The 16784-nt window shown below is 32.5% G+C and overlaps 1 protein-coding gene across 1 annotated transcript; it reads left to right on the top strand.

The window, feature by feature from the left end:
- The first annotated feature begins 1606 nt into the window (after positions 1–1606).
- On the top strand, positions 1607–3198 carry LOC131159319 (probable calcium-binding protein CML18). Its single transcript, XM_058114119.1, has one exon. It carries the CDS (start codon positions 2343–2345, stop codon positions 2832–2834), a length of 492 nt encoding a protein of 163 aa, XP_057970102.1. The 5' UTR covers positions 1607–2342; the 3' UTR covers positions 2835–3198.
- The last annotated feature ends 13586 nt before the right edge of the window (positions 3199–16784 follow it).

Below are 16784 nucleotides of genomic sequence, written 5' to 3'. Positions count from 1 at the left end.
TTTATATGTAGTCACCCGTTAGTAAAGGGGTCTACTCAAACCTGAATCCATTTAACTCATATCTATTTACGACCCGATCAAATATGATCTGCTAACTTGTTTTGTCACTCCTACTTATTTTGTGTATTCTGCATTGATTTAAGTCACTTGCCCCTTTCTTGAAGGTTATTTTAATTTTTTTAAAAGTATGGTATGAATTATTTTAATGTTGTAACATCTGGTATGTGTTCATTAACTTAAATGATCGTTTCAACTAGTTATAAGAAAGTTTTTTTTTTAAAAAAAATAGCTATATAAAAATAGCATTACTTATTATAAGTATATGTTTCTAGATAGCACCCTTTTTAAAATAAATTTATTTAGATAACTACTATTTTTTAAAAATAATAATAATAATAATAATAATAATAATAATAATAAGAGTTTATATAAGCACTTATAAAAAGTATTTTTCTAAATAAGTACTTGTTTTTTAAGGTGTTACTTTTTCAATTAAGTTTTTTTTAAAAAAAAAATATTTTAAAAAATATTTATATTAAAAAAAATTAAAAAGTACTTTCTGAAATAATTATTTATTTAAATATAAAACAAATGTGTTACTTATTAACACAAGAACTTATAAAAAGTACTTTTTCTAAAAAAAAAAATGCTCATTTTTTAAAACATTCCAAACGTGGGCTAAAGAATTTTTTTTCTCTGGCTCTTTGCCCCAAGAAAGAAGTATCAAGTGTCAACTTTTCAGTTTTTCAACTATTATAAATAAAAGTATTTATTTATTTTTATTGAATTTCCATATCGACTAATCATAATCAAACTTTTAATGTCATTGGACCGTTCTTATAATAAGAAGATAAAAAAAATTATAAAAATATGAATAAAAATAAATAATAGTGTACATATTTTGAAATATTTTTACTTAGTAGTTGCATTTAGTATCGTATCATTTTAGGTGTTTGGTTTTCTTTAATAATTGATGATTATTTAAATTATATTTTTTTTTTAAATAATTTGGTGATGGTTTAACTTTTACACTAATAGTTACGATAAGCTAATAAGATTTCAAAAATTAAATCTAACTCATAAATATTTTCAAACACAACTTGAAATTACAATAATCACCCTATTAACTATAATAGTAAAATATAGCAACATCCACCAACTGCAAATAAATAAGTCTTTAACTATAATGCTACTTAACACATTAATTAATTAATTAATTACTATATATTACTGTATTTTTTATGGTTTTACATTCATTCTATGCGAAAATTGCAATGACATTAAATATTTATTTGGTTCAAAATAGGTTTTAATAATTTTCTAAATTTGAGACATTTTTGTCGTTATAAAACTTAACGATTATATTTCTTGAATTCATAGTTACTTAGTTTGAAATTTAATAATTAAAAATTCTATATTTCCATTTTTATTCTTCACCTTTTTTTGAATTCTTAAAATATATTTATAATTATTATTTTCATTTAAAAATTAATGAGATTAAGTACAATTTTTTTTAAAATAAAAAATATTTATTTTTCAAATGAAAAATAAAAATTTGAAAGTTGCAACTTTTTATATAGTTCGTTAAGTCTAGTTTTTCAAAGAAGAGGGGCCAAAATTTCTACTTGATAGGAGAGCTTAAGAGCGGGAAATTGGATTAGGGTTAGGTTTTTTGGATTACGCACGAGCGCCTATTTTAGGGTTTGATTTCTTGCGGTTTTTGCGTTTCCTGCAGACTAGGCAAAGTTGCGGAGAGTCGGGCTCAAGATCCAAAGATTTCTCCGCGAACGAGTCTGGGGGGTCGAGGAGGAGATTTGTTCAAAATTTTCTAGATTTGAAAAGAAAAAATAAGATCAAGATACTGAAAGTGGAGGATCGAAATGGTAGTGTGATTATTGGAGTGATCGAAGTATTGAGGCGATGGCGGTCTTGATTGTTTGAGGCCAGATGAATAAATTTATGAAAGAAGAAAAGATTTTTGGAGCTATTTCCTTTTTGCTGGGCGCCTGTTTCTGATTGGCAGCAAGGATTTTTATCGGTTGATTGCTGTGAGAAACGGCGATTGAAGTCATCAGGGAAGCTGAATTATAAGGAAAGCGGTGAGTTGTCTTTTATTTTATGATTCCCCAATGCCGACTTGAGGAACAAAGTCGAAACTCGAAAGCGAGCAAAGTAGAAGATTTTGTGAACTCAGTGAAGCTCGGAATTGAATTTGAGGATATCTGAAGACTATCGATCAAAGCCACATGAGGAGTTGAGACTTAAGAATGGCTTGTGAGATTTAGTGAAGCATAAGAAGCAGATTCATGCAGTTAATTGAACAGTAGCAGATTGGCAAAAATATGACTGGAAGTGAGCCCGTGAAGCTTGATGACGAAGAGATCGCCGAGCTAAGAGAGATATTTCGATCGTTTGATCGAAACAATGATGGGAGTTTAACCCAGCTCGAGCTTGGATCGCTGCTTCGATCACTTGGTCTAAAACCAAGTGCAGAACAGCTGGAGGCTATAACACAGAAGGCTGATAAGAATAGCAATGGGTTGGTTGAATTCTCAGAGTTTGTCGCATTGGTGGCACCAGACCTCATTCCGGCGAAATGCCCATACACTAAGGAGCAGCTAAAGAAGATTTTCAGGATGTTTGATAGGGATGGAAATGGGTATATAACAGCAGTGGAGTTGGCACATTCCATGGCTAAGTTGGGGCATGCACTTACAGCAGAGGAGCTAACAGGCATGATCAAGGAGGCAGATACCAATGGGGACGGACGTATCAGCTTCGATGAGTTCGCTCAGGCGATCACAACGGCCGCATTCGATAATTCATGGCAATGACGACATTCGAGTTCCCCGGTTTGTGTTTTGCATAAACATGTGCTTACTTTGCTTTCATCTCTTGCCTTAAACGATGAATTCTTCTAAGCCCAGTTCTGCAAGAGCGCCTGTAGTTGTCCAAGCTTCATAGGTTTAATAATTTGTTGGTATTCACTTTGTATTTATTGAGGAAGAGTACTCTCATGTACAGTGAATACTGAATAACATCATTTCCTTTCTTCGTTCTCCTAAATTTGAGATTGTAATCATCTGTTGCTTTTCAGGGAGTCATCCCACCCAAGTTGTGCTATTGATATAGCTGTGTAAGCTTTATGAGATTGATCCTAGCTACATAATTACAATCCCTCTTTGTTTGTTGAGAAAAGGCTTGATGTTCATTGAATAGTTGCCTTTCCCTCTTCATTATGAGTGCCGAAACAGAGAATGTAGAACTTCTGCCTTGTTGGTATGGGGTATGTTGTTGTTTGGGGGCCTACAACTTGGAACTTGAGTCCATTTAAACAGAAAACCTAGAGGAATACCCATTTTCTCTTTTTTTTTCAGTTTTGGGTTCATGGAAAAAGATTAATTAGATAATGTGAATCTAGCTATTTTCATTTATGCAAAAAATTTCATTGGGTGGGAGAGCTCATGGGCAGGAATTACTTTATACAGCTGGCTGAGATTTTAATCTAAATTTTGTGTTGGGACTAGACATGCCCCAGCCTCATAATGATATGAGCTTGGAAGAGTTCTCTTTTGCCCATGACCTTGGCTGCCTTTGACAACTTAGGCATGAAGATATATTCAAATATCCTGGTTTGATTTGAATAATTTAATCTCCAGAATGTTTTTTCTCTATTAAATTTATTCTGCAATCAGCTGGCACCTTGCATATAATATTCTGGATTTCATTCTGACCAACAGTAGAAAGGTTGAAGTAGGTAGGGGCACATCCATCATGACAATGATTGAAGGTTATGCAAGCTTTGAAAATCTAATTCCCTTTCTTCTTTTTTTGAATTACGCACTGGGTATCCACGTGTCCGTTTTACGATCTACGTGACTAATCTTACGCCCCTTGAAGTTGATCCCACAACTCCAAAGGGAAGGTAATAACGAACCCGGGAGAATTTGAACACCTGACCTCGTGAGAGGCACTCTCGCAGTCCGTACTACAACCACACCCTGGGGGTTCTAATTCCCTTTCTTTGTTCAAATACTCATGGTAAAATTGGTTTTTATCAAAGATTTATGAAGAACTCTTAAGATAATAAACTCTCTTCCAGTTGCAAATTTTCATCACTTATATGTCTAATATTTAGCCACAATTCACAAGAAAATAATGTAGTCTTAAAACTTGCAGGCCACAGTGGTACTATGCCCCCTCCACTAAAGCTGTGTCGTGTACACAATTTGACTCTGCTCAATAGCACAAGCATACATGGCATAATTTTAACTGAGTGGGCACAGTACCACTGTCTAGCTTAAGTTAGTGTTTTTCTGTTTTTTTTTTTTCTTTTGTAGTCTTAGAAGGATAATGGTTAAGGATCATTTAGTTTGAAAACAATTTTCATTTTTCTTTTAAGTTTTTCAAAAAAATTACAAAAAAAAAAAAATAGCTACTTTTTTATTTTTACAATATTTGTATGAAATAAATTAATAACAATGAACAATTTTGACATTTTTCTTGTGAAAAAATTTTATTTTCTGTTTCTAATTTTTCAAATAATTACAAAAATGTCATCTTATTTTTTTAATTTTTCAATTTTTTGTAGAAAAGTTGAAAAAACATCTTTTCATTATTTTTTCTAGATTTCTAACTCTTAATTTGCATATGTGAGTATGTAATTTGGATCTTAAACTTTAATTTGTATGAATTATATATAAAGTTTCTTATAAATCTATACAAATCCAAATTCAAGCTTCGAAATCCATGATCTCTCATGTTACCTTATGTAAAATTTCAAAAATTAGAAAACTAGTTATCTTTTTGTGATTATTTCTAAAAAATTAAAAAATAGTTTGTATATTTACAAATTCTTTATCTTCTACATTTTTCAATACAACTCTAAAAAAAATAAGTTAAATTTTTTGTAATTCTTTGGAAAACTAAAACTTTTAAGTACAAAAAATATTTTTTACAAGTAAATGGATCCAAGATTTTCATACTAAAGGATCACATTTTCCAATGGTTTTCAAGCCAAAATATCATGAACTAAATGTTGATAATTCCATATGCTTGGGGTAATAGCATAGGCATTTCCATTTATTCCCTATGACTTTTGTTGGAGGTTAAAACTAAACTTGACGGTGGTAGCAAAATTTGACAGCAGCAGCTTCACCAACCGGCAGCCCACCTCTGTTGAATTTAGGCAGGAGTCAGCCACCAACCAGCCCACCATTGTTGATTATACTATTCTAGCAATTGCTATAAATAGATGTGTGTGCGTGTGTGCGTGTGTGTGTAATGTAATGTGTGGTGTAGCAAGAGTGAATAACCAATAAGAAGAGAGTTTGTGTATTTAGAATTTCTTTGTAATATTGTTTTCAGATTTAAATCAATTGTGTGTATTTATGTGCAATCCTCACTAAATTTCAGTCACAACCAGTGATTGAGTGAGTCTCCTCTACCCATTAGTGGTATCAGAGAGTTATGGTTCGCTGAAATTCGCCAAACAGAAGCGAACAAAGGGAAATTTGATTTTTTTCCCCAGATTTGAAGTTGCTTAAAATCCAAAATTGAGCATACCATTGTAAAATTCATGTTGAGATGATTCCAAAGGTGAAAACTGTGCTTCAAACGGAGTTCGGATGACCCCACACGCGCTCTCACGCACCAACAAACATGTCATTTTCTGGAAAGGTTCCAACTAAGGTAAATCAGTCGAGGACTTTGTTGAAAAAGGAAGTTGACATGAAGGTGTTAAGTGCTGGCAAAAGTGTTCTTGGGTTGGAGATTCACAAGGTTAAAGTTACAAGGAGATTATGATTATCTCAGAGTGATTTTGTAGCTGCGGGGAGATTGGTGTTATCAGAGGATGGTTATATGGATAAAACTACATGGAGATTGCAGTTATATTGAGGTGCTTTTGGGGACCAAGTATTGGTGAGGTTAAGCATGGTTGATGATAAACCGGCCACCGGTACATCGTTGGTGAATCTAAGTAAACAGTCTACCGCTCAGTACTCAAGAACGAACGGTGATGTTCTGGTCGTGTCAAAGATTTCCTACGCCAGTGCAGTTGGGTACTTTGGCGGACAACAACAGAGGGTTCTGTCAGTTGTGAGGTTCGTCGATGGAGACTTCACAGGGGGCTTGGATGAAAGGAGGCTTACAACGAGGTACGTTATAGGATGGCCTAATTGTTGGAAGTTCGGGGTATAGTCTCAGGGTGAGCTGGTTACAATTAGATCAAAGTTATTGGCAGAGGCAGAGGCAGAGGCTGCCAAGGTAGTATTGTGGTTTGAAGGATCGTTCAAGGAGCTGGGTTTTCAAGTAGGTGGAGTTCCTGTTACCACAATCAAGTTCAATCATGGCTTGGACTTGGCTTACGTCTCCAGGTGTTAGATGGGAAGCGGGTCCCAATCTACAAGTTCAAGTGGAGCAGCGATTATGCTTTCAGATTTTCAAGGTGGTGAATATTCGCCAAGGTGGAGATTGTTGGGATGTGGCTCATATTCAGAGTGGATCACATGTACCGGAGAGAGCTACATGAAGCGAGGGACAAATTCATAAGAAGAGGTTTCAAGCAATACGCAAGAGGACCTTTGCTCAGCACAAAACTGTTGACGATTTTTGTCTGCATAGATTACGTAATTTGAATTCAGGGGCTTGTAGATTGGGCTTATCTAGAGAATTTTCCTCTGAGGGATAACTATAAGTGCAATTTAGGTTTACTAGAACTCTTCTATAGGCATTGGGTTTATACTTAAACAATATTGTAACCCAAAGATTGTAACTTTGAAAAAAAAAAGTTCATAGTGAAATTGAGGTTGCTGCTCCCGTGGACATAGACTATTGTCGAACCACGTAAATATTGTGCCTTCTAGTTGTGTTTTTTATTCTTCTTATTATTGTTTGATTGTTTCTTGAGTATATTTCATCATCAATTGATTGCATTAGTGGTTGTTGATTGTTTCGTGTTTGATTGTGTGCTTCCGCTGCGCATGTTCAAGTTGAACAAACATCAACAAAGGCAAATAGCTTGAAGCTCTCTGCTACGGTGGGAGCCATCTGCACCTTCAAAAGAAAAATAAGGTGATTGGGATGAGATTCAGAGGTGGGGTGAGAGATTGAAATAGAGAAACAAAAATCGTAAGGATAAGAGAGAGATCTATAAGAAAGAAAACAAAACAAAGAAAGAGAGAATGAGAGTGAGAATGAGGGAGATTTGTGAGAAAGAAAACAAAATAGAGAAAAAAAAAGAACTATGAGAAAGAAAACCAAAAAAAAGGAAATGAGAGTGAGAAAGAGAGAGAACTGTGAGGGTAAGACGGAGAGAGAAGGGTTGAAACAGAGTCAGAGAGAAAAGGAACTATGGAAGAGAGAGAGAGAGAGAGGAAAGGAGAGAGATTCGAGAAAATTTGAATAAAAAAAACAAGGAAAAAAGTAAAAATAAAAAATATAAATTAAATTTTTCAAAAAAAAAAAAGTTAGTGGGAGACGTATCACCGTACGAATGGTAATATGTGACAACCAAGACCGCGCATTTTGGGAGTAATGTGGCGCAATCTTGGCTATATAGGTTGTGTTTTCTTTAAACGACTGAATCACTATCGTTCTTTATCCCCTGCGCTAATCATTTTCTACTACGTGACAGTGATGTCACCCTGCCACGTGTTACCACTTGATTCCAAAATAAAAAAATAAAAAAACAACATGTATCACCAAAAGCTACGTGTTGCCTAGTGTGGCTGACAAATGGCAAGCTTTCTTTAGTTTCCCACTTCCTCTTCCTTGAACCAAGCAAGGACTTAAATTTCGATTTCGATGGAAATTTCGATGGTCTCAATTTACAGAAATTTCAATTTCGATTTCAATTTCAATTTTGATTTAAAGAAATTACGGAAATTTATAGTAAATGATGGAAATTTACAATAAAACTTTAGGAAATATTAGAATAGATGATTATGCTTAATATGGTATCAAAATACATTAAAAAAAATGCATATATGACAAGTTTCTAGTGTGTAGGATATTAAACTGCATATCGTGAAACAAACTATGAACTGAAGAACATTTAAATGATTATAAAGTTTTGAAGCTATTCCTTTAAGATTTAAGGCAACAAATTATCATTTAAACAACTACATTTTCAATAAAAATTATACATTTAATGATCTAATACCACATGGACTTTCTTGGTGGCTCAAAGTCATCTCTCCTATCCCTATCATTAGGATTTCGAGATGACATATATTGTTTACAATAATCACTCCATGTCATATAATTTCCAAAATATTGAGTATAGGTGTACATGTGTTGTTCATACTCCTCCGTAGTCATCTGGTTCATGGCAGTTTCTACTCGGCCAAAAGATCTTCATGTGCTAGGATTTCTTCTTGCAGGTTCTACTTGTTGTGTATGTCCATAGGATTGTTTTGCATTTGCATACTGGTCATACTCATATCCATATTCTTGACCTGTTTGTCCATACCCATATACATGTGGTTGCCAATTTCCATATTGTTGTGCCTGCTCATTTGCATGTGAAAACGGTTGGCCATATGTAGATTGTGAGGAGCTTTTCTGTGTAGATTCATAACCACCATAACTATTAAAGTCGTGCTCTGTTCCTATACTCATAGATTTCATACTAAGGGAAAAGATATCCTCTTCTATTTGATGCATCTTCCCTTTTCCTTTTCTACGACTGTACTGCCTATCAACTGGACGTGTTTCTCTTTGTGGACCCTCATCTTCTAGTTGGGAAGGACATGTATATTCCACTTCTGGTCTATAATCTTGCCATCCTTCATTTCCTCCATAGTCCCCACCATCACCACCTTGCCCACTGCTACCACCGGGGTTAGATCCGTCACCACCAGCATCATCGTCATCATTATCATCATCACCACCAGAGGGCATAGTGGATGAAGTTCCATATCTAGATCCAAGATTCATTTGAGAATCATCACTACTAGATATTATTTTTTCTACCATTACCTGATTAACATCGATGCCAAACTCATCTTGTGCATGCTTGGCCATTTGTGGATGGGGACTTTCGTCTCGTTCATTAAGATGGGATGGTCTAATCCATTGAAAAAGTGGATACTCATCCTCATCACCCAATTCAATTGATATGTCAAGAAGGTCCAGGGGATCTTGTTCAGCCACTTTGTCCATTTCAGCCTCCATATCTCTTATTCGAAGCTTCATGTTGTAATAACAAAAAACAAGCTGCTAAAGTCTGCTGTAGGCTAGTCTATTTCTTTGCTTTGTGTGAATGAGTGCAAATGTGCTCCAATTTCGTTCACAAGCTGATGAAGATGCGATTTGTGACAAAATGCGCAATGTTAGCTTTCTTAGGATTGGAGCACTTGATCCATACATCATCCACCAATCAGCTGTGCAAGATGTTTTAAGAACACAAGCTAGTATTTACTACTTAGTAGATTGTACTTGAAGTTTGTAACTTTGTATTGTACATTTATATAAAAATACTTACCAGGTGTCATGGTTGCCCTAGCTGCTTTAGCAGCTGCTTCTCCAAAGCTTCTTTTAGCATCTCTAAATATAATAATCTAAAAAAAAATATTGTTATTGAATAATTAAACAAGGATTAAGACTTATTTTATTTAAATTTTATTTTAAAAATATACCTCATTTCCAATTTGATCCAGGTCCAAGGAATGTGGCTCAATGGTGTTAAAAACTTTGTGAACTGCATCAAGAAAATAAGGATCTTCCCCAACACCTTCTTTGTATTGACATTTTGGATTTAAGAAATAAGCTGCCAATTAAATAAAGTAAAATATAAATATCTAATAAGTATTTTGATATATGAATTTCTTGAAATTTATAAATATTTTATACCTGCTGCATGAAGAGGATGTTCAAGGGTTCTTTCCCACCGGTCATTGATGACTTTGAGAACCCATCTTGCACTTCTTGCACTTATTTCAGTGGCCTCTTTCATCACCCTTATTGCTTCAAACACAACTCTTAATGTTAGCCACACTTCACTATCAACTATACGCAATACTCAATATATAGGCTCATAAATGTTACAAACTTTTGCCACTCTATCCCAAAATTGATGGTTAAGAACTGTACTTTCAATTTTTCTACCCATTTTTGTTCTACTAAGAGCATGCTTAGCCCATTCATCGGATGTGAATAGAGATTTTAAACCTACTCTTTTTTTTTGTAGGCTATCAAGTGCAATGTAGTTTGTAGCAAATCGTGTGGCCCCTGGACGCACAATATCCCCTTGATAGTGCTCCCTCATTTTAGCAAGCAACCATCCATGATTATATATAAAATTAGTGATCTGTCTGCCCTGCAAGATCACTATGCTTATTGCCTCTCTTTTTACGATCTCTTCAAAAATGAGATCAATACAATGAGTGGCGCAAGGAGTCCAATACAAGTTGAATTTTTTCATTAATTTTAGACTCGCTTTCTTGTAGGCACTACCATTATCGGTCACCACTTGGACAACATGTTGCTTTCCTACCTCTTGCACAACATGTTTTAATAAAGAATATATGTATTCATGGTCTTTTATTTTGTCAGAAGCATCTACCGACTTTAGAAAAATTGTGCTTCCTTTCGAGTAAACCATGAAATTTATGATGGATAATTTTGTAGGGTCTGTCCATCCATCACACATTATAGTGTAACCATACGAGGCCCACTTTTTCTTCACTTCTTGTACTTGGTCTTCCATTTCTTTTACCTCTAAATCAAGATATTTTGTTTTGATTTCATACGGTGTCGGTGGATCGACTCCCATTCCAACTGATTGGCAACCCCATACCATATTTTTAAAATGAGGTGATTTTGCCTTCTCAGGTGGAACATTATCATATATAAAAAACTTCGAAATCAACTTATTCATTTCTTCTTATATTTTAACTCCTTTGAATAAATTTTTCAAGTTTTTTTGTTTTGCTGCATCTGACTTGTAATGTTGAGAAGGCTTTGAAATATATGGCTCTATTTCTAGCTCTCTCACACTTTGAGATCGCCTCATCTGAGGTTGCCCTACACTACTACCAGCCCCTGAACTGCCTCCTTGTTGCCTACCTGCAAGCCTACGAGATTGGTCTTTTTCCCATTCCGTCTGTTTTGAAGCATAGAATGTTTGACGATATGCAGACCTTTCATAGGAAGAAATGTCAGGCGGGTATGCAACATCGTCAACATCATCAACTTCATCAATTTGTTGTGATTGTATCAAGTTCCCACGCAATTCATTTTTTATTTGATCCATTCTTTCTATTTTTTTGGCCTTAGCTGTTGTTTTTCTTTCTAAAACAATTCTCATTTCCTGCTTAACTTCTGGAGGTACTTTATCGCAGAATTTTATATTATGCCGCGGGTCGTAATTTTCTAGGTGCATTTTTAATCTTGTTGCACCACCACTTTTCATTTGTATTCCGCAGTATTTGCAAATAAATCCATTCTTGACATTGGGCATTGGGTATCCATGTTCACATGCTGGATCTTGTTTTCTTCCTTCAGACATTTTTGTAGATAATTTTACTTTCCTACAAGGTAACAATGAATCAAAAATTAGGTGTTAAATTAGTCAACAATTTTAAAAGAAAATTATTTGAGATGTTTTATTATCAATATAATCTCAATAAATAAGACAAACATTAAAATATTAAATTAAATTTACAGAGATAATGTACAAAATTACCAATAAATTATGAAAATAAATTAGTCAAATAAATGAAATAATTTAAACTATATTAAGCTAATAAGTACTTTAATTTATTTAATTACTAGGCTATATTGATTAGATGTTAAATTACTCTAAATTTATAAAAAAAAAATTAGTTGGATGTTACTCTATAATTTTAAAATAAAAATATTTCGATGCTAAATAAAGATAAATTAATTACTAAGAGAAATATTAAATTATTAAATTAAAATTACAAAATTAATGATAATTTTTAGAAAATTATTATTAAGTAATAAATTTTTAAAATGAATATATTTAAATAAATGAAATAATTTATAAATTATTAAATTTACTAATTATTAACTAATTATATACATTTATACTAACTTATTATTTAGTATACTAGTAAAGTAGTAAGTAGTAACTAGTAAGTTAGTAACATTAACTAAGGGGTAAATAGTAAATGGGAGAGGAGGGCATTGCTGTAAATATATTGGGGGCAAGGGGGATTTTGAGTAAATGAAAAAACTTAAGAGTTAAGACATCTTTTTAAAATATAAACCAGCCTTTGCCCTTTTATTTTGTGGAGCTGCTGCTGCTCGTGGAGTGAGGGGTGACAGAGGCTCCAGACTCTCGTCCCTCATTTCTCGTCTCTCTTCTCTCGATTTCTTGCTCGCAGCTCTGCGAGAGCCTCGGCAAAAAGGAAGATTGCAGGCTGGAGTTCTTGCGGTTAGTTGCGACTGTGTGTGACGCCGACAACGATGGAGGTGGAGGGTGAAGCCAAAGGCTAGAGGCAGAGGCTCAAAGGACTGGCAGGAGGGGATTCGAAGGCTAGGGCTTTTCGAAGTTCGAACTTCAAAGGTGGAGGCAGGAGGCAGTAGAAATTTGGAATCTGGGGTTTTTTTTTTTTTTTTTTGAAGTTTGAAGATGGAAGAAGAAGAAGAAGGCTTTGAGAGTTTGAGCTTGAGGTATGTATCCGAATGCATGTTAATTTATAGAAATAATTTGTGTAGTGGTTGGTGGAATTATTTGGTTGAATAATGGATCTGCAGAGTGCAGAGTATCTCTGCGCGATTTTTTTTTTTTTCACTGTATAAGTTCATGGGTTTCACAACGTGCACAATCACGTGGGAAAAGGCAAAAAAAAATCTGAGAATACTCAGAATAGTGCTGAAATTCCTCCCCCCAATTTAATTTTTTTTTCTTCCACATGATTTCCAAGAAATTTCAGAAGAACAGCCAAAATTTTCGAAATTTCGAACGAAATTTGCTGAAAACTCGAAATTTCGGTCGAATTTTTTCAAAATTGAATCTGTCTCTCAATTTTCTTTCGGGACCCCTAGAAATTCGAAATTTTGACATTTGAATCGAAATTTAAGTCCTTGGAACCAGGTCAACTAGGTTTGACCCAAGCCAACTCTAGTTCACTCCTTGACCTAATTTAGACCAATTGAACCGATATAACTTTCCTTGAACCGTCTATTTTTATTTCTGAACAAAAAAAAAATTTGTTCAAAATTTATTTTAAATTTTAAAAATTAGATAAAATAGTAAAAACCAAGAAAATTTTAGAAAAATTATTTTTTAAAAAATAGAAAAATAGATAAAATTATTTCAGTCATTTTTTACTTAGATAACCAAAAAAAGAATAAATAAAATACCAAAAATAAATAAAATGAGAAATTTTATTTTAAAAATTGCAGAAAAATTGGAGAAAAATCTTAGAAAATATCAAAAAATTCTTGGAAAAGTTTTTAGAATTATGGAAATATTTAAAGACCCTTTTTGCTTAAATTTGATAAATTTGTATGATCATTTTATATGTTTATTATTTGTATATATCTCAAAGTTTGTGTGTGTGTGTGCGCGCGCGCGCGCATCCCGATAACAAAGGGTAAAGAGGTGTTTTAAATCTCACCTATATGTCCTGAGGGAGATTTATCTAATAAGATTTCCTCTTTTGGAAATGTTATTAGACATTTCTAAATCGCATCTTATTTTCAATTTTCTTTTGAAATTTCAATGTTTATTAGTCTATTAAGGAGTTAATTAAGGACCATTCAATTCAATTTATGGATAATTCAAAATTAATTAAGTATCATTTGTAGAACAAGTATGTAGGGGTGCTAATATCTTCACCTCACATAATTGTATTATCGATCCCAACTTTGATAAAAGCAAATCAAGACTATCGATTCTCTAGCCTTAGGATTAGTTTAGAGACCAATCAATGAGTAGAAATTAGGTGAACTAACCGTACCTAGGGAAATAACAGGTTAGTGGTAACTCAATCAAACTATCAATATTATCACCACTCGCTACAATTTTTCTTACCTACTTTTCTCAAAAGCTTTCAATAACAAAATCTTATAATTATATATAAATATACTTATATATAGAAATATATAAATACATGTAAATTTAATAAGTGTTCAACTTCCCTTATATTATAAAATAAAATATTTAAATTTTATTCCAATTTTATATTTTAAATTCTCGTTAAATATTAGTACAGTTTAAATCTGTATTTTATTTTTCTCAATTAATTTAACATTTAAATTGATCTACCATAAATAAATATATGTCAAATGCAAATGTTCATAATATTTTTAAAATTTTATGTACCATATGTAATTTTTATAAATGTTATAATACTCATAATTTTATCAATATATGACAATTTTATTGAACAAATAATGTAAAATAATGTTTTAAATTCTGATATTATTATTTAAATTAATTATCGAAGTACATAGTCCATGAATATAAATTAGAGGCTTTTATATATATATATATATATATATATATATATATATATATAAAGCATGGTTATTAGAGAAGGCGTGAGTGGAGACATATGTACACCCTTTATTTAATGCCAATGAAAAAAAATTGTGAATGGAGAATTCAAATAAATATTGTAAAAAGAATTCGGTAAAAATGGGAAATTTCTATTGCAAGAGATTGCTTTTAGACAAAGTTATATGATCAAATGATTTAGACAACCAATAAAATCTTAGATTTCAACTAATTTTGAACTAAAAAGTATTGATTTAATTTGAACTTTCCTCAAATCGCTGAAAATCATTTGAAATCTAAGCACATGTTTGATCGTTTAAAAGATGTCATGGTCAAATGAAGTAATCTAATAAATTCACCTTGAGTTCTATGATTTGTGGGTACTTAAAATGTTTTTTTTTTTTTTTTCATTTTTAATGGGAATTGAGCTAACCCAATTAATTCACTAAGTTTTGCCGAGTTAAACCAAGTCACCTAAATCCTCTAGATTGACCCCAATTTACTTAAATTTCGATTCAATTAAGTTACTCAGACCGGTTTGTTGATTGTTTTGATCCAACCAGGTTAGATTGCTAGTCAAATCAATTTTTTTTATTAATTTTGATATATTAGATCAATCATGTGAATTGGAAGAGAAATTGAAAGAGTGTGTATCTTTAAAATTAAAAGAAAAATTTTATAAAATGGTAATAAGACTAGCATAATTGGATGGATTAGAATGTTGATCAACTAAGAAAAAGCTTATCTAAACAAAATTAAATTTTCAAAACGAATGCTTAGATGATTTGAACATTTGCAACATAAACTTATACAGTGCACTAATGAAATAGAAATGAGCTAGTAAATCGAAAAATAACTTGATATAAAATAATTTTAAAAAAAAAAGGATTTATCATCCCTTAAATTATCGGAGATTTAGAATACCAAAATAAATAAATAAATATTCATATAACCAAGCTAATAAAACTTAACTACAAATTTTTATCATTCATTTTATTTTTAAAAGATCATGAATATTAAAGATGATAGTATTACCAAATTACAATCAACATTCATAAATTAAAAAAAAAAAAATTGCGTTGTAAAGATTCAATTTATTCTCAAATTCAAATAATCAGCGTTCATATGTTAAAAACCTAGATGTGAAAAATTCAAGAGGAACGCATCTTCTCCACTATAATAATAGGGCAATAATACAAAGTTTGTAGTAGTTACCCTGAATAAAAATGGGGTGAAATCAAATGACAAGTTATGATTTTACTACGCTCTTTATTTTCATATACCAAACACGTAGTTAACAGAGTTTGATTTGAGGAAAAGGTTGATCATTTCCTTACTGCGTGTTCTTCAAAATTCAAAGACTGAAGTCACAATTTTGAGAATGAAAGAGAGATGGATCTGATTGAAAACGTACACTTTGTGTAATTGATCAAGAGTTATCATCAGTTAACTTTTTTCATGTCCGAAAGAACGAATTGATTTAAAAAAATAATTAATTATTTTAAGACATGCTCTGGACAACAAACAGGCAATGATAAATTAGGGCAAAGATTCTATGATTAATGGACGTGATCTAGTGATGAAATGGACAATTGGAAATTGAAATTTTAGGGTACACGTGAAGCTTTGAAAATTTGTGTACCCTGAGCAGTGGCAAAGGTCACTAATCTCGTGAAATTTAACAAAATGTCCCTTAAGGTTTCAAAAATTTGAAGAACCTTTTCTAAGGTTTGTAAAAAAAACATAAATCTGCCCTTGTATTTTATAGGAAAACAAATTTTCTAAAGATCTGCCTTCGCAAACTTCAAGCAAGATATATAACATTTTTGAAACCTGGGAGGTATATGACACTTATAAAATCTTAGGGTAGGAGTATATCTTTTTATCAAACCTCAGATGTCTTTGGCCTAAATTCAAATCTAAATCCAAAAAATTGTACTCCTAAAACCAACTTTCACATAGAGGAAAGACTAGCTGGTTTCTACTAATGTCTCGAAAACTTTTTATCTTTTCTAAAATTCCTTGTATGGAAAATTTTCAACACACAATCAACAGAGGTATTGATACAGTAAAATAAAATAAAGTAATATAAAATTAGTCACACTTTCTACCATGCTCTCTATTTAATTCTCTCTACAAATCAAACACGCCCCAAGTGAAAATTTGCTAGAATACCTAAGCCGAATGTCCAAAGGCAGATAAAAGATTGAAACAAATATGAAACCAAGGCCTTCAAGACAAACTTTCTCCAGAATTTGGCAGCAAAATAGACACTTGCTTAAGACATGGAATTTCTATCCCCGCAAAACCC

The sequence above is a fragment of the Malania oleifera genome, chromosome 7, assembly GCF_029873635.1.
Source record: "Malania oleifera isolate guangnan ecotype guangnan chromosome 7, ASM2987363v1, whole genome shotgun sequence".
Classification (NCBI taxonomy): domain Eukaryota; kingdom Viridiplantae; phylum Streptophyta; class Magnoliopsida; order Santalales; family Ximeniaceae; genus Malania; species Malania oleifera.
The sequence above is the reverse complement of the archived record's forward strand: the minus strand, read 5'-3'. Positions and strand labels throughout refer to the sequence as shown.